General features: G+C 39.3%; 1 protein-coding gene across 1 annotated transcript in view; it reads left to right on the forward strand.

Annotated features, from left to right (window-relative positions):
• Positions 1 to 25418, forward strand: part of cntnap5a (contactin associated protein family member 5a) — a 246642-nt gene that overhangs the window by 212906 nt on the left and 8318 nt on the right. The window contains exons 19-20 of the mRNA XM_022679490.2: positions 7892 to 8116; positions 23774 to 23907. Coding sequence (XP_022535211.2) covers positions 7892 to 8116; positions 23774 to 23907 — 359 coding nt within the window. The remainder of the gene's footprint in view (positions 1 to 7891; positions 8117 to 23773; positions 23908 to 25418) is intronic.

Below are 25418 nucleotides of genomic sequence, written 5' to 3' on the forward strand. Positions count from 1 at the left end.
GTAAGCAAACTTTTTAGTAATGTCGTTTAAGCCTCTGTAATCTATGCAGGGTCTCAAACCCCCATCCTTCTTCTTCACGAAGAAGAAACCGGAGCCAACAGGGGATTTGGATGGGCGAATGAAACCCTGCGCAAGAGCTTCACTAACATACTCTTCCATAGCCTTCTCCTCATCACGAGACAATGGGTACACACGAGCTTTGGGCAGTACAGAACCCTCTAGTAAATCAATAGAGCAATCATAGGGGCGATGCGGAGGTAACTCGGTAGCTTTAGCTTTACTAAACACATCAGAAAAGTCATAGTACTCGGAGGGAATAGCAGGGGTATCTACAGAATTAGGGCTTTCAACAGAGGTAGATTGTAAAGAGAGTGAATTTAAAGATAAACAGTTCTCACGGCAGAAAGGAGACCAGGCAGTGATGTCTCCCAGGCTCCATGAAATGACGGGGTCGTGTGTCTTTAGCCATGGCGCTCCCAAAACCAGGGGATGTTCTGTGCATGGGAGCACATAGAGAGAGAGCTGTTCCACATGTAGAGCGCTGGCTTGAAGGGTGAGAGGAAGAGTCTGCAGGGTCACAGGTTTGGAGCGTACAGTCTTTCCATCGATGGCATGGATGGAGATCGACTTGGGGAGAACTTTTGTGGGTATGGCGTGCTCCTCCACCAGGTCCAGGCTGATAAAGTTCCCCTCCGACCCAGAATCTACAAGCGCTGAGACACAAAACACATCCGTTGGAGTGGTAATAATAACAGGCAACATGAAACATTTTTCTTTAAGTTCAGAAACAGGGGTACATACCACGTTAGCGCGTGGAGTACTCTCCACGCGCTGTCCCAGAGCAGACGCTTGAGCAGAATTGGGCCGGAGTTCACAGTTAGCCCTCAGATGACCTGAACCACCACAATAGAGGCACAGGTGAAGGCGCATGCGACGCTGCCTCTCAGCGACGGGTAATCTGGATCGTGTGATATCCATGGGTTCAGAGATGGGTGCAGGCGCAAATTCCGGAACTGGATTCCCGGACTGGAGTAGTGCAGGGCGAACCGCAGGAGTGTGGCTAACAGCTTTGGGCTTACGGGAAAGGAGCTGATCCAGACGGATAGACAGAGCGATCAGCTGATCCAGGGTGAGTGAGTCGTCCTTGCATGCAAGTTCTCTTTGAATCTCAGGGTTAAGTCCGTGTCGAAACATGGAGATGAGAGCAGGGTCGTTCCAACCGCTGCTAGCAGCTAACGTACGGAACTCCAGAGCAAAGGCTGCCACAGATAGTTTACCTTGCTTCAAGGTAATCAGAAGCTCTCCACTAGATTGCCCATAGCGTGTATGATCAAAAACGCTGCGAAAAATAGACAAAAAAGTGTCGTAGCTGGATTCAGAAATGTTCTCCCAAATAGCTGTAGCCCAGTCCAAAGCCTTGCCAGACAGTCGAGAAATTATAAACCCGATTTTAGCTTTATCAGAAGCAGGAGGTGAGTTGCTAAAAAACACGGAGCACTGGAGCAGAAACCCATTACATTTCTCAGTGTTTCCGTCATAGACTTCGGGTTTACACACAGCGAAAAAGGGAGTAGTGGTTTTGTTAGGGCTGGCTACAGGACTAACCACTGGGCTAGGGTTCTGGGTGGACAAACCCCGGAGGTGACTCATAATCTCGGCTAGCTGCTGCTGTTGGTTAACCTGGTGGCGTGCTAGCTCGTCAACAGCTTGGGTCACACCAGCGAGCGTTTGCTGGTGCTGACCTAAAAGCCGACCCTGGTTAGCCAAACCAGACTTAATAGACTCTGTATCCGCAGTCTCTGTCATTATGGCCGAGTATCTTGTCAGGGCCAGACAGGAATGAGACTGATGCAGATACAATAAAATAACTTTTATTAAAGTTATAGAGTAGACAGGGGTAGTCAACAGAAACAGGGTCAGTACCAAAAATGCACAGTGTAGAGAAACCATACCATAACCGGAGGACAGTCCAGAGTTCATACACGGGTAGGCAGTATCACAGGGTAGGCAAAAATCCAGGGTACAATAAACAGTCCAGGTCATACACGGTAATCCAACACAAGGGAGCAGGCAAAAATCAAAGTCGGTAGAAAAACAAAAACAGGATCATACACGGAAAATAGCAAGGGCAAGAGAAACGCTTTGTATTGTAGGATTTACCAAACAGATACTCGGCGAGGTGTGAGCGTGAGCATGGTCCTTAAATACACTGAGTAATCAGTACTCGGGACTTCCTGGTGGCGTCATGTGACGTGTCATGTGATCGGGAGTGTGTGTTGTGTCATGGAGTGGTGCGTTCTGGGTATTGTAGTTGTTACTGTGAGAATCGCAGATAGAGCTGGATGTGGGAGACACAGACGTGCTTTCAGCACCAGACATGACATAAATATTCAACTTTTCATACTGAAAAGGAAATTATGTCATCTGAAGGAGTAAATCATTACTGTGGCATGAAAGGTTTGAAATATCAGTTTCTGTAAATGCCAATCCAGATAACAATATACTCAGTTTGGCCAATAGATTCCACGTTGGAGCTCACGACATTTGGATGTCAGTTGAGAGACCAGAGGGGGTTAGGCATGGACCCCATCTGGGTTGTACCCTTTAAATTGGGTCTGGATGGGACCCATATAAGATTTAAGATGGACTGCAATGATGAAGCCCATTTGGGAGACCACATGTACTAATCCACTGACCCTGAATTTACACTAGCAGACAACAGTACATCAAATAACCAACTGATACAGCTCACGAGCTAATGCTAGACCGTTCTAACACTGCCATCTAACAAATAACCATCCAACACAGTCTGAACTGGAGCTAGGTAAATGAAGTTCAGCTCTGTGGATTCAAGCTCGTGCTGTCCTGCCTGGAGAGAAATCATCTGATGTGAGAACAGCACTTTATAGGAGGAGCTCCTACAGCTGCTCCTCACCATATGAGTGTCTTTATCTGAGGAAAATAGAAAAACAGCAGCAAACAGACAAGCTTTCACAGTTATTAATTTAGAAAGGGGCGAATGGAATCTCACAATCGATCCATAGCGTGTAAAAAGTTTGCTTTAAGAAAAACACATTAATACACATAATACACATTAATACACACATACACATTGTAAATTAATATTAAACTTATGTCTTAATTGTGCAATTGAATATTTGAGAAATATCTCTTTTTTATATCTATTTATGGTGCTTATAGACTTGTTGTAAAACTATTTAGTTTTATAAAGAAAGCAGTGTTAAAGTTGCAGATGCAAATGTAAATATGCTTTATTAAATAAAGGGTACCACCTTTATAAAGGGTTTATGAATGGTTTACAATTAGTTTATTAATGGTTACTAATTAGGTTGTAAATGCCTTAAAAATCATTAATAATCAGTTATAACACATACATAGAAAGGGCAACAATATAGATAGTGAAATAGTGTGGGTTCACTATTTGGCAAACAACAGGTCATTGTTGACCTTTCTAAGTATGTGTTATAACTGATAATAAATTATTTTTAAGGTATTTACAACCTAATTAGTAACCATTAATAAAATAATTGTAAAACATTTATAACCCTTTGTAAAGGTAGTCTTATTTTAAAGTGGTACCCAATAAAGTCAAGACAAAGGGATGGTCAGACAATGCAAGGTCAATACCATAAACAGCAGCAAATAGGAGATAACATACCTGAGTTAAAAAACAGTCCAGAGGTCAAAACACAGCAAGGCAGTATTAAGGGCAGGAACAAATTGTGGTCGGTAATACAAAGCAAGGTCAAAAAAAAAAGAGTGTAATACAGGCAATCAAAAAAAAACTTGGATACGAGGATAAACCATCAATACTCACTGACTGAGAGCAAATGAGCCCCTTTTATAGGCTAAACCATGTGGCTATTACTCCAGGTACTTCCTGGAAGTCTATTGTGCTGTGTCATGTGTTTGGGATTGAGTGTTATGTCGGTGTGTGGTGCATCATGGGCAATGTAGTCTGGAGGCTGCAGATTGCAGGCAGAGCTGGGTGTTGGAGAGACAGGAGCACTTTCATCACCAGGCGTGATAATGGGGATTAAGCCTAGTCTTGTACTATGCAGCATTTTTAATGGAGGTTTTCCATTAATAGGGAAATACAGTCTAAAACTAGGCTTAATCCCTTTCATCACTGTCTGAGTGTCTCACTCTATTTCTTTTGAAGGTAAGTTTTCTCTTTGGAGATGTTTTACTTACTTAAATCTTTGGAGTTATTACAGAAATTAGAAAATTAGAAATAAAACTTTTGCACAGCACTGTATCTCAGATACAGAAATTTTGTAGTAGTATTAGATTACTTTGATGTTTAAAAAGAGAATGGCCTGCAGGATCTTTACGTGTTGTAGACAGAGTGGGGTTTTAAAGACGTTTGACGTCTGAAATTCGAAAGCAAAGCTACTTTCCTTTCGCATCAATCAAACGAGTGCAATCAAAGCGATACAATAACGCTGTATTGACTCATCTTAACCTCGCCGCTCGTCTGAACAGGCTCGCTCCAGTCGAGCAGGCGGGGGGTTTCCTCACTCTTGACTGATCACCTGATTGATTACAAAAAGCAGGTGAATCAGAAATAATGTGAAGAAGATTTCATGCAAAGAAAAAGACTAAAAGAAAAAAGATTAAATCTTCAGCTTTTGCACGCAGGCTGCTCGGGACTGCTCACCCGTACCGTCCCCCATTTTTTAAAATGACAAGATACATTATATTTCATTATTTGGTTACTGTCAGTATAAAATGTTGGCAGTTTACAATATCACAGCAGTATGTGGGTAAAATTGCATTAGATATTTATGGCATGAAGCTGAAGGCTGAATATATCAGCACCCTACTGCCAGTATCTCACAGTACAGCACTTTATCTTCTATTACTGTGATTAAGACAGTTCTATTCCTGATATATAGCAGCATAGACACAAAACTCTCATTTACAGGCAAGTTTACTTACTTAGTTTATTCACTTGGAAAAATGACTCAGATCTGTTGGATTGCAGTGCTATTCAGAATGTAAAAGTTAAATATTTCGATTGATATACGCAATATTTATTGAGCTACACATACATAATTAGTATGTGATGCTGCAAGAGTTGTAGAGGTTCCTAATGATGTCATACAATAATCAAAGCTCACTCAGTTCCTGCAGATTTTGCAGTAGGGGTGGAGTGTTAATAGTACTTAATACATTAATCTCATACATTTTCAACTGAGAATTATCTGGATATGGAGCAAGCCTTTGAGATGGTAGCAGTATGTGGACGAGCATTGTTTTGTTGGGGTGTGTGATCAGAAAAGGTAGGGTCACTGGTTGCAGGACCTTATTAATTCAATGTTGATCCATCAAAGTTTCTGTATTAAAGATCAAAGGTGATCAGTGGGGTATATACTGATCAGTGGGGTATAAGATAACAATGAGCATCGTGACTTTAATGGTTTATGATGAATAACCTTAAGAAAGTCCTTAGATAAAGTTTAATGCATTTATTAAATTTTTAATGGCAAACTTATTCAAAAACTTCACTTAATGTGTTTTATGAGTCTGAGTCGAGACAAAACTTAAAAAGTTCAAGTGAAGTTGAGGCTCAAGGCTCTTTTGGTCTGAAGACTTTTATAAAGTGATTTGAATGAGCATTTCTGACTCTTCATTTTGTAAGAAATGGTTTAAATAGAGAGCCCTCTGATCATGAGGTGTTCAGGTGAATCCAGAGTGGTCTTCATTGGCGACTTTCCGTTTCACACTGACCTGGTGTGAAGGTAAGAACGTCAGTATGCAGATGGAGCTTTCAGAGCTGTGATCAAAGCTGGCGAGGGCGAGCTGAGGAAGCTGGGCTTTACAGCTCCTCTTTTGTTGGCTGGTCTTTGTGTGAGTCTATTACTAATCTGCCTCGTCTTTATAATGATGCAGACGTTCTGTCTGGGGGAGGTAAAAAAAAAGGAAAAGGAAGCGCTGTATTTTTTTTATGTACTGTATGTAGCAGTTCTGCTGCTGTATTTAGCTTTTATACTGCTGCTTCCTTTTGTAAAATAAAAAAAATGATTTTTTTTTTTTTTTTTTAATTGGCTCTATAAAATATATATATATTTGGTTTAGACTTTTTCCCCACCTATTTTTGTAAGAGGGCATGTTTTGTTGCTACTTTAGAGGACATAACATTTGCAGTATTTTATATAATATGACAATAATGTCTACTAGAAACTTGTTATTTCTTACTATCAATGAGTAATCTAATTACTGCACAGGATTAGAGTTTAATCCGATCATTGCTTTTAGATAAAAAGGTGTATGTGTACAGACAATAATTCAGAATTTTTGATTTGCTGTGTTGTTTCTGTCTGATTATCATGGAGTTCACTGACCTGTACTGTATAATCAGATTTTTTTTAGAAGATTGGATCTGATTAATGTGTTTACATGAGCTTGGATAATCAGATAATAATGAAACTTCACATTACTTCATGACTCAGGCAATAATTTTTACTTTGCTCTGTTATTTCTCACATGAAACTTGAGTAATCAGATAACTGGAAAACTCTAAGTTTACAGGAGTCAGATTTAAAAATCTGAATTGACTAACGAGGCTTGTAATTTAAACAGGGCTTAATTTTCCAACTGGTTTTCAATAAGAAACTTGTTCTTGAAAAAACATTTATACACACCTTCTCATCCAATATTTTTATTTTTATTGTAAATGAATACTGAAGTCATCCAGACTATAAGGAACAGATAATAAATCATGTAGTAACTTAAAAGTGTTAAATACCAAAATACTCTGTGATTCGTTTAGGTGCTCTTATCTGGGGTGCTGTTAACTTGTGGTTTTTGAGGCTGACAACTGATGAACTTATCCTGTACAACAGAGGAAACTCTTGGTCTTTTCTAGGCCGGTCCTGATGAGAGCCAGTTTCATCATAACGTTTTTGATGGTCATTGCGATTGCCCTTGAGGATACTTTCAAAGTTCTGTTGGAACTTGTTGGATTGACTGAACATCATATCTTAAAGTTTTTTTTACTAGGTTGAGTAGTTCTTATAATAATATGTATTAGAACACTACTCAAAATAGAGCTATTCACTGTATACCAAGTGGTTGTATACCTCTATAACTCTACAACTGATGCTCTCAAACACATTAAGAGGAAAGAAATTCAAGAAATGAACTCTTGACAAGTTCAGCACAGCTGTTAACTGAAAGTCATTCAAGGTGACTCTACCTCATAAAACTGACTAAGAAAATTCTGGTTTGTTTAACAGTTTTTTTAGTTTTTAGTATTAATCTATAATGTACAAACAAAATTAAAATAATAAAAGAAATCATTGAATTTAAGGCATATACAGTTACTGCAAATCACATGATCAAGTTTGCAATGTTCTCTATAATTTGGATTATTTGGAATGTGTTTAGTTAATGAGGACAATGAGATCCCTCTTTATAGGTCTTTAAATCAGACATAAATATCCTGTATGGACTTTTATCAGTAACTAATTTATTCTCAGGAAGGTATTACTGAACGAGGCCCAGTGTGCTTTATACGTACTGTATATACAACATTTAAATATGGACACCGTTGTGAAAGCTCGTTTTTTTTTTATGCAGACTGCAGTTAGTAATTTAAAAAATTGTCTACATTGACACCAATGAAAAGTTAAGAATGTTTTCCTTCTGGGGTTTAAAGACAGTAGTACATTCAGTATATATATATATACAGTATATTATGTTACTAAGCTTCCCATCTCTGTGATGTTGAACTCACTAATAAAAGTTTCTGATGTCTTTACCCCATATAGCGATGATCTCATATCTGTCCTACATTATCTGGTCCTTGAACTGTGAATAACAGCGAGTGTTTTTATTTTTTGTTGTTTTTTTTCTCTCTCTCCAGAGGTGTCTGTGTCCTTCGAGAAGGGTTCATCTGTGACCTACACCTTCCAAGAACCGTTCTCCGTCATGCAGAACAGAACAGCTCAGGTTTCTTCTTCATCCTCCACCTACAGCAAGTCCAGGGACAACATGGCCCTCAGTTTCCTCACGACGCAGAGTCCGGCCATGCTGCTCACCGTCAACACCTTCACCCAGCAGTACGTGGCCATCACCCTGGCTCGCAACGGTAAGAGCAATGTAAGGAGGAGTCAGGACTACATGGTCCTGCAAATGGAGATTTTTCAGAGGCAAAGGAGAAATCAAATCTAATATTTTCTTCATAACAAGCTAAATTCTCAGTAGTACATCTCGGTAGCTACATAGCTAAATTTTCTGCTCCACCTTAAATGGTGCCAAAGCAGTTACTGAGGCTGCTGAATTTAAGGTGGAATAGAAAGAAAATGAACAAGATGCTAGTAAATAACTACTTTCAGCTTCCTATCTGCCAGGATTTAGGCTTGGATGATTAAGCAATAAAACACAAGAGGGAGTGCTATAACGCGTAATAATGGCACTGCTGTGCTGCGGTCCTAGCCACGAGGCCGCTAGCCAATATTACACAACTATAGCATGAACCTCCAGTGTATTATTGCTATTATACCACAGCTCAATGCACTGTTTATTGAAAGCTTTTAAGTTACAGAGAAAAAGAAAATACGATCTGTTTGGTTATAAAATAGTTCCAATGCTGCTCTGTTTGTGGCTGTACTGTTTGGTTTGTAAAAGCTGCATCTTTGCTAGGTTACCTGTATGTGGCGGAGTAATACATAGAGTTTCGGGTACAGTGCATTACCAGCTAATAATGTCATTTATAAAACACCTCTCAGCCAATCACATTGCAGGGTTAGAACTAACTGCGGTATAATAATAAATTATAATCATAACAACAAACTATCAGCGCCTCCCACAGTCAAAAGTTTGGGAACCCCAAATGCAACAAACACCTTAGCAATGACCAAGTAACCACTTATCAACACCATAGCAACAACTTACTAACCCAATGAGTGAATGAAATAACACTTCTATAAGCACTTTCTTACAATTACATTTCACACACTATCATTTTACACTTAGCATATAAGCGACACACACAAGCACTCATCCACACACACCAGTGAGAAGCGGCAGCCAATCACACACAGCATACTCTCAACCAGAAATGACCATCCTGCAAAAGGACTGCATCGGTCACTAAGGAAGTGACCCCACAAATGCCAATTTATATCTGCGCAGTCATACACACACGCACATGCATCAGGGCAGTTTAGAGTATCCAATTTTTTTTCTGGACAATTCAGAGTATTAAATATACCTGATCTTCATGTTTTTGGACTGGGATCATGGAAACTCTACACAGATAGGGAATTGATCCATAAGCAGCCATGCTGCACCTACCTAGCAACACCTTAGCAAAAACCTAGCAACCGCTTAGCAACACAATAAAAACCACCTTGGATACCGTAGCAAGCATATAACAACACCATAGGAACCACCTAGCAACCCTATAGTAACCACCAACAAACACCCTGGAGACCACATTGTAACCACTTACCCACATCCTGGCAACCACCTGGGAAACCAGAGCGACCAGTGGAAATTAGATGTGAAACCACCCTGCATTTCCAGCTTTATTTTGATGATGTAATTGGTTTTTGAAAGGCAACACTCAAAAAAAATGGGATAGGGCTTTAGAACATATATTGATTGTTCATCTGGAGTTGATGCATTTTGTGTTTCTATTATAAAGGACCCCAACTTAAAAGTCTGATTACAATCGAATAGCTTGGAGTAAGATCTAGAAATCTGATTTTAGAGGCTGTATTTAAGCTCAGTAATGGAATTAACAGTAATATCACACATAAACAGTTCTGTGATTAATCATAATTAAGATTATGTTTGTTTGTTTTTTTAACGCTGGTAGTTCTGCATTTTGGGAGGGAGACAGGAATAATAATGAAGTGTCATTGAGGCCTGCCTGGCAGACTAGAGTAGTGCGTTTTTTTATTTATTTATTATAATTTTTTTACTGCATTGTAATATCTGTACAATATATTATCAAAGAAGAATCTTGTAATGTGCTGTTTTTCTTTCGTATTTCAGCTTGGAAAGAGTCAAAACTGTGTCTGTGTGTGTGAGAGAGAAAGAGAGCATGAGAGTATTCAGCACAGTGACTCTGTGTCGACAGTTTGGAGGAAAATGAAGCATGGATGAAAGTAGTGGATGGCTCAATAGGTTGCAGTGGTAATCAACCATAAATTAGAGTTGATGAACAGCACGATAGCTTGAGTGGTCAAGAAACACAACTCACAACATGAGAAACTTCTCAGGGCGCAAACGCATGGAGTAACAACGTAGCATTACTTTTTTGATAACTCAGTGATCCGGATCTTTTTCACCCAATTCTGATCCTTTGAGAAATTACGTGATTGGCCTGATTTTCCTAGTGAGCATCTTTTCAATGCCGCACCCCCGAGAGAATTGCACATATGATTACAATATGATGCAATTATTGTGATTTTAAGACAAATTTAAGTCTCTGATATAAAGGTAACATAATAGCATTACAATAAAAAATTATACCATGTGAACTTTTACATTATCAGGGTTACTCAGAATATAGGATTAAATATTTCTAAATATCTTGAAAAAATAAAGCAGAAATAATAAAAAAATGCTGTTTTTAATCAAAGTTACTTTATTAGCTTGTGGGTTTTCCTTGCTAAAAATAACAATGGGCAATATTGAGGTCAGCAAAAATGATTGAGTGTTGTCCGTATATTGCATAATAAATCAATAATGTAATTATCGTAACAGAACTAGCTGTAGTCGATGATGGTAACAAAGGTGACATGTCTGTACGTATTCCGTCTCAAGGACAGATTAGTTCACTATTCCAGCTACAGACACAGTTCAAAATCAGTGCTTTCACGCAGCGCTACGTGGCCGTCATCTTGGCTCACAGCGGTAAGGGTCACTCTGAGAACATCCAGCTGTGGCACGTTTTAATAAGCACTATAATTTAGTATTGATTTCGTCCTTAAGCTTTCCGCGTGCACGCCAAGCAAGAGATACCAACATTATTATCATATCCATCTCAAATATTGCACAGTGAGTTTGAAATGATTAAGCAATCAAATATTCATAACTCTCAGAGATGGTCCCTTTCACTAATTAGATTGAAGCCACAAGGCCATTGGCTTATCCTTGAGACTCCTGTTTAATCAGTAAGTGTTGAAAATGTCAGTTAGCTTGAGCAGCCTTGCAGTTAAAGCAGTTTCTCAGTAAATGAGAGGAGCTGCACAGTTTGAACCCATCGGATGTGATTTATGTTGGGCTCAAGAGCCCTTTAGAAGCTCGCGTTTTCCATTTCGCCATTCTAAGTCAACCTGATGACTATCTGAATGTCCGTTTGCTTTGTGGGCACGCTGTTTTATGCATGTTTTTCATGTTTTGTACCAACATCAAATATGATCTCTGCCTGATATCATCTCTTTTGCTGATGATTGTTTGTGCAGTGCTAAAAGATCTTGAGACGCATTGACTACTAATAAAGAAATCTGCACATAATGAAGAGCTCTGCTGGCAGCAGTTTGGTGGGAAACAGCACTTTTTCTCCCATTTGATCAGTTCGTGATCTGTTTTCCTCTTTAAATTTTGCTCAACAAAGGCTACATTACTTTTTAAGACATAAATAAAAAGTGTAGATAACAGGTCTCGCATAAAACCACAGGTCTACTGCAGCAAACAGTCTAAAATAGTGTACAAAAAAGTGATAAATCTGCTGCTGAATTCCCCAGCAGAAAGAACGGTGTGAGAAAATGCCTGCAGTCAGCAGGGAAAAGAGAGATGAAAAGGGGGATGATGGGCTTATGGATTCAGAATGTGTACCTGTTAGTGCAGCCCTAAATACCATCATGGTGGTTGTAAGTTGAATCGGAAAAACAAAACAAAAGAAATTGGGTGTCAAAAGGAACAAAAAGCAAAAGTTATAAAACAAAAGATGGGAAGTGAGCAAGGTTTTCAGAACTGCAGCAGCTTATTATTCTCCTGAGAACTTCCAAGGCCCTCTTTTGACTCAGCTCAAAACTAAAACACGAAATGAGAAACATTTTCAGACTTTTTTGTTTCTGATGATGTCATCAGGAATTGTGTGCAATGTCTTTCATTCAGTTTATTAAGCTTAAGGGTGTTTTTTTTTACACTTGCAGGTTATCTCTGGTACGATCTGGTTTACAGAGGCACTAAACCCTAAACAACATTTTTTCATTAATAGATGAAATGTGTTCCTTTGGAGTAATAAAACACCCCATTCCTGCTTATTTTTTTTTTATTAACCTTTCCTAACCTTTAAAAAACACCTTTATAGCAGTTATTTCCCTCCTGCACGGCCCTCACAGGTAGGGCTGGGTATCATTTAAAAAATGTCAATACAATTACGGTACCTTGAATTCAATACCGATACCCAAATGGTACTTTTTGATACCTTTTTTATTTTTCACCTCGCTGTGCGCTCTATCCATGTTTTCTATGTTTCTGCGCATTTCATGCAAAGTATCAAAAACAGGCACCAATTTATTTAGACCTTTCGTTACTCCATAGTCTTTTTGGTATCGAATTTCGATACCCAGCCCTAGTCACAGGTTTAACTGTGCTTTTGGCAAGGATGATGTTTTTAGCAAGGATGATGACACTGACACTATGCAAATCAATTAATAATACTTTCCGCAGAAGATACTGATGGTTACACAACTGGATAAAAACAGTTTTCCTACCAAAAAGTGCTCCAATGAAAGAGAATCAGTAAAGCTGACTGATGCCATCTATTTAGGGCCCCCTCACAATGTTCTGCTGCTAACATTAGTTTTGGTGCCAGACACAACAGGACATCTTCTGAATACTCACCGATATCAGAGGCAGACTGTTCAGCCCAATCAGCTCTTCCTTCTGCCCCACCCCTAAACCCATACATCACCCAGTGCCCCTGCCAAACTACTCCTCTCATTTCTTTTTTTTTTTTTTAATTATTATTTTTTTATTTGAGCTGAGAGGGGAGTCAGATAAAATCAGTGCGGTTAGTTTCCTTTTTTTGCACTTTTAGTGCAGTTTGTTTGGGCAGGTGTAAATACAGTAATTACACTGTGATGTGGATCAAAACAACCTCACCAAGACCCTTGAATGGAGATCTCTGGAGGTCTTGATCCAGCCTCAAATGAACTCAGGATTGGTTTATTTGTGGTGGGAACTTGATTTGACCATGATCCGACCCGACTCTCAGGCAGGTTTAGGCTAAACTGCATTCTGATGGTATAGTTTAGCTTGGTATATTACACAGTTACACCATAACCCACTTTAACATTATGACCACTTCTTTGTTTCTACACTTTTCATTTCTAGCTCTACAAATCATATAGGAAATTGTGTAGGTAACAGGACCTCCACAGAGCAGCTATTATTATTTGGGTGGTGGTGTATGAGGTGTTAGTGTGTTAGTGTTGTGCTGGTACAGTGAGTGGATCAGACACAGCAGTGCTGCTGGAGTTTTTAAACAGCTCAGTGTGTTCTGAGCATTGAAGAACTGGGTGAAATGAGAATAATTATATATTATGCAGAGAAGCAGACACAAGACTACAATATATGGTTTTTTTCCTCTGTTAAGTTGACCAGTCAAGAACAGATGTGTCGGTAACCATTTGTGAACCAACACTTTCAGTCTCTCCTCCTCAATTGAAACAGATTTTCAATTTTGCCAATTAGCTCTTAGAGAAGTCACTATGTCAGAGGTTCACTTACTTTTTCTAACCTGCACTGTGGATAGTTACTCAGTGGGCCCAATAAATGACATAACTGTACAACTGTTTGTGTGTTATTAGATTAAATAGTTCATTGGTTAGATTGTGTTTGTCAATAATTGTAACTTAGATAATAACCAGATTGCGTTTATTCATTTTCATTTAGGGTAGCTATTGCATAGACCACAAAGCTTTTTCCAAATCATACTCAAGGTCCAGTATCTATACAGAATAAAATAGGGGTTGAGAGGGTGACTGGGCTCATGTACAATAATTTGTGCTCTGTTTTAGTGAATTTAGTTAGGGGTGGGTAGGCCTGTTATCTTGGATGCAGTATGATTGATGCATGTAAGTTTTTTTCTGTTGGCAGCAGTTAACATGTTGAAAAAGCAAGGTAGACAGTAGAGGAGAATGGGCTGAACTATGCTCTTGTACAGGAGGAGTAAGTGACGGGGGGCAACAGACTTGCTTTAAACTTACAGATGGCTGAAAGTCTCTGTATTCTGTGTTTCTGGGTCTCAATGGTGTGTTGTTCAGAGCTGACTTTATTGTCCAGAGTGATTTGTCCAAGGTATTTGAAACAGTCTACCATTTCTACTGTTTCACTGTTGTTGCAGATGCGATTATAAATTGTGTGTGTTATAATCAATGCATAAAATTCAGGTAATTCTGAAGGGTTCACTTCAGAATTCACTTATTCCTGCAAATGTATAAAAAGTCTAGCCAGACAATCTCACCACATTGTAGAAAAGCTGTCTGCTCTCTGACTTAAAATAGTTTAAAAGCTTAAGGAGTAAATAATGAGATCGATAAGTTGGCTTTGTCAATTCCACTTAATGACATTTATCTAAATGATTGCCCGGCTATTGAATTACCGAGTGCAGCAATGCCGCTGACATTTGGCAGTGCCGTTTCCATTCACTTTAAACAGGTGCAATCTGTTCCCAGCCAAAAACACAATGACATCCTCAGGACATTCTCTGAATGGCTACTAAAGTTATTTTGTAGGGTCCCACAGATGGTATAAAGGACGCCTTTCCTAAATCCTCGCAGTGTTCTTGAAACGTCCTCATAGTATTACAGTAAACATGTCAGTTTCCTAGTTTTATGATTTATCAGCATTAGCTGTGCTGTTATAGGATGTGGCCATTGTGTGCAACTGAGAGAACTAATTATTGCTCATTTCACACATTTCCAACAAGAGAAATAAAGATTTACACAAAATATGGTGATGATCCCGATCAGCACTAGTTAAAATGTTTAGACACACCTTCTAAATTTTTTAATGAATATTTTTCTACATTGTAGAAATACCAAGAGTATACCAAGAGTGTCCAAATCTGGCATTAAGAATATAAAATAATACATTAATATAAAACAAGTCCTCATGTGTTTCTGTATAGCTTTGATTTAGTCTTCAATATTACATTTGCAATGTACAAAATCATAAAAAGAAAGTAAAACACTTTTTAATGAGAAGATGTGTCCAAACTGGTACTCTACACTTCATCACATCATCAAAAAAATGGTTGCAAAAATTGTTGTTCCCAGAAGGAAGTGTACAGTGTACAGATTACAGTGCTATTCGAAAAAGAGTATAAGAGTAAAAGTTACCAGGAACCATAAATAATAAAATAAAATACATTTTCGCAAGCCATTACTGCAGACGACTTTGCAATATGATAGGCTATTGACTATTGATAGGTATTAGTGGAGCGCATCCAACAGCTTTCATTTTCAGGGATAGATCTGGTGTTGCAGATGGCCATGGCGTAGTAACTGTGTCCTCAAGAAGAGCTCCTGAAAGGTTAGCAGTATGTGCATGAGCATTGTCCTGTTGAAACAGTGCACCAGTTGGAGTGGACGTTCGTTCCACTATTTCGGAGCAGGACAGAGAAGAGTTGGGACATCTGTCTGTTTTATTGTGGGACCTGAGGGTAGAGCTGTACTGCTGTGACCAATACCATTAAGAATGAAGGAACTGGTCTATTTTTGGCTTTGTAGGCCAGTGTCAAAGGTTTTTGAAGCCAGTGGAGGGAATACAGCAAAGGAGTACCATGGCTGAACTTCAGGATAATGTAAGAGAGGCATGCTGCTGTTGATTCTGAATCAGTTGTAAAGGTCTGTTGGCTCATAACAGAAGTCCAACCAGAAGGGAGTTGAAGTAGTCAAGTCTTGAAATGTTATAAAGGAGAAATCTGCATGATGCATGGTTTGAGTATGGATAAGTAGTCATCCATAACTATGGTAAGGCTTTGTGTGCCTGTCAATGGAGTGATCAGTGAGTTCTTGAAGGAGATGTTGAGTATTGAGTCATGAGCAGCTTTCCACATTGAGACATCAGTGAGACATGCTGAGATATAGAATAAAACCGTCGGACAGAGGAAAATAAACGATGAGCTGAGTGTCATCAGCATAGCAGGGGTATCAAAACCCATGAAAGATAAGAGTGAGGAAAGAAGAGGACCAAGCACAGAGCCTTGCAGAACCCCCGTGGAAAGTCTGCAAGGAGCAGATGTTGCCCCCTGCCATGTTAATGCCTGGTAGAAGCGATCATCTATGAAAGATGCAAGCAAGCCACTACCATGCAGAGCCAGTGTGTTGAAAGCTTCAGGACTGGTGAGGACAGACAGGAGGATCTTGTGGTTGACTGTGTTGAAAGCTGCTGAGAGGTCAAGAAGAATCAGGACTGATGACGGTTTGGCAGCTCTTGCAGCATTGGAGCTTCACTGTAACTGCAGTGAGGGCAGTTTCAGTAGAGTGTGCAGGTTTGTAGTGAGGCTGGTTTGGGTCCTGTAGATTGTTCTGTATGGAAAAAAGAGAGACAGTTCCTTGTAGACAGAGCATACAAGGAACTTTAAGAAAAAAGAATGAAGAGAATTTTCTCTGTATTTGCCCAAATCAAACTGTGCAGAGTTGAATTCTTCAAGTTAGATACAACTCTATTCAAAACATTATTAATCCTTACTAATGATTACTAATAATAACTAATATCTCAATTCATTATTTCCAAGATTCTTAAGCATTACAATTTAATAATGTTTACTATTGTCTTATCTAATCTTAATTAACAATTACTTGAGATATTGCTTAACCATTTAACAGTGTTTATTGTAGTCTTAAGTACTATTATTTGTGGCCCTTACTGTAAAGTGTTACCAAGTAATCTGCTGTTTTCTAGGGCTGCAACTAGGGTTGCAACGGTATGAGATTTTCACGGTATGATAACCGTCTCGGAAAATACCGCGGTATCACGGTTATCACGGTATCACAGTTTGTTACATATATTATTAAACTGACCCTTAAAGAAATTACAACAAAGGTTTTTTGTTCAATTAACTATTTATTGTAGAAACTACACCATCAGGTGAAGGAAACCATGTTTTTCCACTACTCTTAAGGGCATTAAGAGTGTATATATATATAAAAAAAAGTTGGTATATAACCAGATACTGCAGAAAGAGGGGATTTATTTCTGACATGATCCTCACAATAGAGATTTCTATTTTAAGGCTTTCATACCTTAAAACCTTCAACATATGAAAAACAGGTACGTCAGAATGTGAAAATGAACGCATGTAAATGAATGGCGTCTTTCACATCCAGTCCGGCCAGGACCTTTACACGGACACGTGAATCCATCGTAGCACGCACTTCACTCCTGTACCTGCGTGCCCAAATTTCGGATAACTCGGCGCTTTTGCGGGCGCTTACCGCATGGGTTGTGCACGACTACAAAGAGGTTTTATTTAGGTTCAGATTTAAATTATAAACTGAACACATACTTTGCGCTGCACAGCGGGGTGGTGTTCTCGGAGATGGGAGAACAGGTTTGATGTATTTCCTCCTTTAGCTGTGACTACGGCCACATTGATTACAAGCTTGTTGATTACAAGATTACAAGTCTGTTTTCAGGCTGTTTGAATGAGCGAAATATGATCAGAATTATGTTAATTAACACTAACATAGAAGCATAGAACTATTATTTAATAAAAATGATTTTTAAGAACAGCTAAACACAGTGCGGAGAAGTTCACGTGCGAGAGAGAGAGACAGAGAGAGAGAGAGAGATTTGCGTGTTCTGATGTGAGCTACTCACAGGTAAAGGTTCTCTTTTATCTCTTCGTGCTCATTTTAGTCCAATTCATAATTCTGCAGTTTCTCAGTGTTTTCTGTCGTATTTTGCGGCTAGCGCGAGCGCTTACAACTAACACCGCGGACCGCGAGGTGCAGCCGCGCTGCCGCTGTTATGCCGAATCCGACTCCCTGCTCAATCCGACTCCCGCTTCGCGGACAGAATCGGCACAACACCTCCCGCTGTAGAACTGCGGGAGTGAAAACAGCGCTTATAAATAAGTTAGTTAAGTTTCACTTTCAGTTTTCGTTATTTGGTTCGTTTTCATTAACAATAATAATTGGTTACTTAGCATTAACATTGTGATTATCACACCAGAGCTTTATTTAAAAATAAAATATATAATTAAAAAACAGATGCCTACATCTCAGACTATTTTCTGGAGCCCAACCCGACCCGGCCCGAGGAATGTGGTGGGAAATCTCGGCCCGAACGGACCCGATTTCGGGTCGGTCCTCGGGTCAGGTCTGGTTCGGGCAGAGAATCTAAGCTCTAGTCTGATGCACTTTCTGCTGTTCTCACCGCTGTGTGCTGAGTAGCTGAAGCGGAGCAGAGTTGCGCATGCGCGGGTGACTTTCTCCGCTGGCTTGCGTTTTACCGGTAATAAGCAAACACACACGGTATGATAACCGTGCATTTTAATACCACGGTATACCGTGAAACCGGTTACCGCTGCAACCCTAGCTGCAACTAATGATTATTTTGGTAGTCGACTAATCTGACGATTATTTTTTCAATTAGTCGATTAGTCAATGATTATTTCTGCCATCTCTTAAAACGATAGAAACAGCAGAACATGAGATTTAAATGGCATTTAAATATCTGAGTGTTGTTTAAACGTGGAAATATTTAGTGATATTGATATTGATACTGATATTTAGTGATTAAATATGTACTCTGTTGTGTTTGGGCACTTTTGGAGACACAAAATAAGTTGATTGTAAACTGTGTGAGCAAACCATTTACCCATCTCCCATTGCGCTTCTGTCTTCAGCACTTTGGGTAATGCAGTACTGATACAAATTAACTATTAGTCGACAATGAAATTGTAGTCGACAAATTAAAATAATCGACATTGTCAATTATATCGACTAATCATTGCAGCCCTACTGTTGTCACAATTAATAAAATATGAATAACATTTTTGGTTGTAATCTTAGAAACTTTAAAGGACCATTAAGGATTATATGTTCTGTAGTAGCTCATAACATGATCAGGATGTGTGATCAGATATTAAGGAAACATGCTGACTTAAAGCACCGACATTTGGTATCAGCAGAGCTTCAGCCAGTATTTGAGCTGTGTGGTACGTCATGGTAATCGGTGTGTGGGATGTAGCCTCGGAAACTGCACACCACCATTCCCCAATTCTATTTCCACACTCAAGGTTGCCAGATATAGACAATAAAAAGCAACAAACAGTGTGCTTCATCCATTGTAACAAGTGAGCTGGCTATTTTTGTGCTGAACAGGTAATCATTGAGCTTCAGTGAGGTTGCTAACCATATCTAGGTAATGTATAGAAGTGGTTGGGGCAGAAAACTCAATCCAATGTGCTAAACAGGTAATCATTGAGCTTCAGTAAGGTTGCTAACCATAGCTAGGTAATGTATAGAAGTGGTTGGGGCAGAAAACTCAATCCAGTGTTTGAAAATCTGACTGTTGTAGCCAATTTACACAATCGCTTGCATTGTGTTTAAGTGATTGCTCCTTAAACAAATATACACTGTATTATAACTGTAATTTTCATACCATGACATATACCTAATAACAGGATACCACTTCAGCTGCAGTACGCACACAAAAGTGACATCTGTACTGTTGCAAGGCGGCACGAATACACAGACCCTTACACCTCTAGTGAAAAGTGATGATTTCAAGTGTAATGGAAAAAGGAACTGGGTGGATTGATGCCCAGAGTTTTGCTTTGCAAGCTCTTGAAGCGATTAACAAGATTAATAACTGGATTATTCACTTCCAAGTAATTACTTTAACTCAGCTGAGTGTACCACAGTCGTGCAGTTAAATTACTGGGAGCCGTTATAAACAGCCGAGATAATGCTGTGGATTCCAATCCTCTTGTCTCAGTGGCTGCGGTCTCTTGTACACATACATCAGATTATTCTATATTTCTGCCTTTATGGGGGTTTTCAGTTGAATCAGCTAAATGTTATCATGCCATCTTAACCTAATTATAAGCTTTACCTCTTTACTTATGGCTCTCACAGTTTCCCCAAGCAGGAAACTGGCTGTGGAAGAGCATCATTGAGAGGTCTAGTTGAAAAAAATGGGCCAATGGCCCAAATATGTGTGGCAGTGTGAACAACAAATACACACAGGCTATGTTCAGACTGCCAGACCAAATCAGATTTTGGCTTGTCTAGATTGTATGGAATCTTCTATATACAGTGCCTTGCAAAAGTATTCGGCCCCCTTGAACTTTTCAACCTTTTGCCACATTTCAGGCTTCAAACATAAAGATATGAAATTTAATTTTTTGTGAAAAATCAACAAGTGGGACACAAGTGTGAAGTGGAACGAGATGTATTGGATATTTTAAATCTTTAAGAAATAAAAAACTGAAAAGTGGGGCGCACAATATTATTCGGCCTCTTGCGTTAATACTTTGTAGCGCCACCTTTTGCTGTGAATAAAGCTGCAAGTCGCTTGGGGTATGTCTCTATCCGTTTTGCTCATCGAGAGACTGAAAATTTTGCCCATCCTTCCTTGCAAAACAGCTGGAGCTCAGTTAAATTGGATGGAGAGCATTTGTGAACAGCAGTTTTTAGCTCTTTTCACAGATTCTCGATTGGATTCAGGTCTTGGCCATTCTAACACCTGGATACGTTTATTTGTGAACTGTTCCATTGTAGATTTTGCTTTATGTTTTGGATCATTGTCTTGTCTCCATCCCACTCTCAGGTCTTTTGCAGACTTAACAGGTTTTCTTCCAGAATGCTCCTGTATTTGGCTCCATCCATCTTCCCATCAATTTAACCATCTTCCCCTAACTATGTCCCTGCTGAAGAAAAGCAGGCCCAAACCATGATGCTGCCACCACCATGTTTCACTTTGGGGATGATGTGTTCAGGGTGATGAGCTGTGTTACTTTTTAGCCACACAAAGCACTTCTTATTTAGGCAAAAAAGTTAAACTTTGGTCTGATCTGACCACAGCACCTTCTTCCACATGTTTGCTGTACAAACAGCACTTCTAATGTCCTTCTTTCAACAGTGTCTTTCTTCTTGCCACTCTTCCATAAAGGCCAGATTTGTGGACAGATTTTTCCACCTCAGCTGTAGATCTCTGGAGTTCATCCAGAGTGATCATGAGCCTCTTGGCTGCATCTCTGATCAGTCTTCTCCTTGTTTCAGCAGTATGGGGCAGTATGAACAGCAAAGCATATGGGCTATGCTCAGACTCCCAAAACCCCATGAAATGCAGTAGCCTAATTTTTGCAAGTCCTATCCAATCCACATTTAGAGACAATTTGGAATTTGATTGCAATCAAATTTGTACATGTGTTCAGACTGCCATCTCAAATTAGATTTTTGTTATATCTAGATCTCTTACATCTGATTATTCCATAATTCTGCCTTTCTATAGGGTTTTTTAACTGAATCAGCTTAATGTCATCATGGCATCTAAATCTAATTATAAGCTTTATCTCTTTAAACTCACAGTTCTCACACTTTCCCCTAGTGAACACTTTATTTAGCGCTGTGACTATAGGCATTCTTGTGTCTCAGTAACGGCAGTAGAACTGGCAGCGAGTGCACACACACATGCACACACAGCGCTGATGGACGGCAGCGCTTTAGTTCCCCCGGAGTAAAAGCTCTTTTGTGCTAAATCCAATCACTTGGCTGATTCACGCCTTTGCAAATATTGAAGGATCATGCAGGAGAACGCCATCCGCTGTAATCCTCGGCACACAGGCGCAGTCAGGCAGTCTCTCAAACGCATCGCAACACACCTCTTTAAGGCTGAGAGGGAATTTCAGAATTGACCCCGCTCCACTTGATAATACAAAGCCCTTTTGTCTCCTGGCTCCTACACAGAGTACGCATGTGGGAGGGACACCTAAGTGCGTATTGACACATTCGGTGCCAAGCAAAGAGCTACAGGCGGAGATGGAATTAATATTTATGCATCTTTTAGAGGGGCCACGAGGGTCTTGATCGAATACGCTATAAATACACGCTTTGTCTCATCCTCTTACGTAATCCTCTCCCAGGCCGCCCTGCTGATGTCTTGTAAAATGCCTTTGGATATGTTATGGTAATAACCGAAACCCCGATGACTCTGAAGACGTGCGTCGGTGTGAATTTAGCCTTGAAAGGAAGAAAGTGGAAAAGAAAGGGTATTTTTCATTTCATATCCAGAAAAACATATCCCTTATTTTGATGTACATCACTAATCAACATCATAATCATTTGTGTAGCTGCAATTCAGCAGAAATTGTTCAAAAGAGCTTCAAAAGAGTTCATGGAAACCCAGAAGGAAGCACAATTACTCATGACCTTCAAGTAATTTTTTCATTGAGTTCATTATCCTTTAAAACGTTTTCCTCCAAAACGACCTTGAACAGAAAATGTTATTATAGGGGGATATATTATTTAATATTAAAGTTGTTGGAATAAATTGAACTCCTCCATCATCTATGTGAGGATGCCCAAGAGGTGCTCAATAGACAGGCTGAACCAGTCCATTACCATTGTCTTCAGCTTCCTCCGCAAAGCATTTGTCATCTTGGAGGTGTGTTTGGGTGTGTACTGTCCTTGCTGATGTGTTCTAACTTGAGGTAGACAGCCAGCCAAACTCCGTACACATGACACTGGAGTCAGGGCATAGCCTTTAGCTCCTTTATTTTACAGCAGACTCACTGAGAGTGAAGATGTGTCACAAGAGTGAAACTAAAAATAAATAACAAAAAGGATTCTTAAACGATGTACAAAATACAAAAATGTTTCAGAGACATATGCATAAAAGAATATTACTAACACTTGTAGTAAACGATTTAAGCAGGCAGCCACATGTAAAAAGCCAACAAAGCTATCATATAATTGAGGCTCAAACTTAATCATGAAATATGACTATATATCACTAGATAACATATCACTTAAAAGCAATGCCTCCACTGGCGCATCAACAGGATGGCTACGGATTGTTTTCAGCTCTCCTAACAGCTCTACATGAGAACATTTCTACATATGGCTTCCTACTTCCTGCTTCCTGTCTAAACAGGAAGTACAAAAAATATATATACAAATATTGCCTATAGGGGGCAGCACAGGGTTGTTATCATGTTGTAAAACTGTTGTGCGTCCCTGTTTCTGAATTAAGAGGATCACGTTCTGGATTTCAGCTCATCTGTGCTAACAGCACTTATTCAACCCCAGACCATGATGCTACCACCACCGTGCTTGTAGTGTACTGTAGACATGAGACAGTTGTCTTGGTACTCCTTACCATCATTTAGGCTACCCAAAAGAAGCCCCTGTGTCACTTTTTGATAGGACAGTGGAGGGAGCATTTTTAAGCGTTTCTGTGGTACGATTCAGTGTCTAATCAGACCCCACCTAATCATTAATTTGGGTTGAGATTCAGTCATAGGTTGCCAGAACCCTTTCTGATGGAATTCTGACAATAGTTGTAAAATCTGGTAAGAGTCATGTAAGATCATACAAGAAAGTGGTTTGAGTTTATGGTAATACCAGCTCTTATATTTAAATACAGTTCTTAAAATCTTGTCTCGTGAACCCAATATCATATCTCTTTTCATCTCATCAACCCCCTAGTGATTAACATATTTTTCTGAGATATAACTGCATAACTAGTTTTACACCAAACAGGGGTGTACAGTATCAAGGATACTAAGGTACTCAGTATTAAATCTGCTGCTGATTTTCTCTTTCAGGGAGTCTGCAGATTTGGTATCGGCTGAATAAGGAGAGAAGGCCCAGTGTTTTTAGCCCCGTTCTCACCAACCTGGCAGATGGAATACTTCACAGACTCCGGCTCCACAGAGAGGGGAAAGATGTGTATGTGCAGGTCAGTAGCTCCGTCCAGTTCTTTGTGACAAACTGCCATTGTTTACTTTTAAGCCACAGTGCTGTGAAAAGTATTTGACCTTTACAGATTTCTTTTGATGTTGTTGTTTTTTGTATTGATTAATTTTAAGAAATTCATCTGTTATGTTCAAACTAAAGTTTTGTTTATTACACCTTTCCCAACCATAACATACCTTTTAAACATTTAGTTACTTATGTATTTATTTGCTTATTTGCTTGTCCAATGTTACATGGCATATCTATGTACAATGCAATGAGTGGGTCATAAATAAAATATATACAGGGGTTGGACAATGAAACTGAAACACCTGTCATTTTAGTGTGGGAGGTTTCATGGCTAAATTGGAGCAGCCTGGTGGCCAAAGGAAGCTGTCTGAAAGGGATGTTTGGGGGCTAAAAAATCATAAAACCACGGCTGCCCAAATCACGGCAGAATTCAATGTGCACCTCAACTCTCCTGTTTCCACCAGAACTGTCCGTCGAGACAATAAATTATTGTGGTCTAAAACCAGGTGTTTTAGTTTCATTGTCCAAACCCTGTATGTGTATATGTGCAAGACTTTGTAAAGAAGTATACTTGGCTCTTTATATTCTTATTCTATTCTTGCATTCTTGTTGTAAACGTATTAAACCCATGTTTTCTTTTTATTCGGTGGCTTGTGCAGTTAGACCACTTTTGTTAATAATCATGATAAAGCAGTGGTTCTCTCTCACCTCTGTTCCTGGAGACCTCCTCCTACCTGCATGGTTTTGGTGCTCCATGTCTCTAAAATATCTGATTCATATATCAGCTTGTCATCAAAAGTTAAAATCCAAATTTAAGTTTACTATATCCACAAGACACCAAAGCTTCCAAAAATTATATTTTCTCTTCCCAAAATTGAAATTCATACTATAAAGGGTTAAGAGCAAGCATTTAATAATGTGGATTCAACTGTAAATAAAAGATTCAGTGTAAAACTGACAAAAAGAAATATCACAACAACATTCAATTATTATTCAGGGTTCGTACGGGTGCTTGAAATCCCGGAAAATGCTTGAATTTTAACATTCTGATTTCCAGGCCTGGAAAGTGCTGGAATTTTGGAGAAAGTGCTTGAAAATGCTTGAAATTGTAACTGTATTTACTTTACAACAAATTACTACCTAACTTAATAAGTTTGCTTATAAAAAAAATTGCAAAGCGAAAAATAAAAAAAGCTTCACTCGCGCTTCCACGTATGTGAGACTACAAATTCCGCTTCTTTCTCGTAATCCAAGAGGAGTTGGCTCACGAGAAATCGGCTCTGTTTGCACCTAGATGCAACATAGTTTTACCACTTCTGTGTTTTTAAACACGGACAGCAGGAGAGTTAACTAGCTATGCTAAAACCAAGCTTTGGATTTATCTAAATAATAATAGTAATAATCCGGGTAACACGTACAATATATTATTAGGCTAAACCCAGCCCGGCACTGTTAACGCAGTGTTACCGTCCTCCATCGAGTCGC

This window comes from Astyanax mexicanus, chromosome 11 (assembly GCF_023375975.1).
Source record: "Astyanax mexicanus isolate ESR-SI-001 chromosome 11, AstMex3_surface, whole genome shotgun sequence".
In the NCBI taxonomy this organism is placed as follows: domain Eukaryota; kingdom Metazoa; phylum Chordata; class Actinopteri; order Characiformes; family Acestrorhamphidae; genus Astyanax; species Astyanax mexicanus.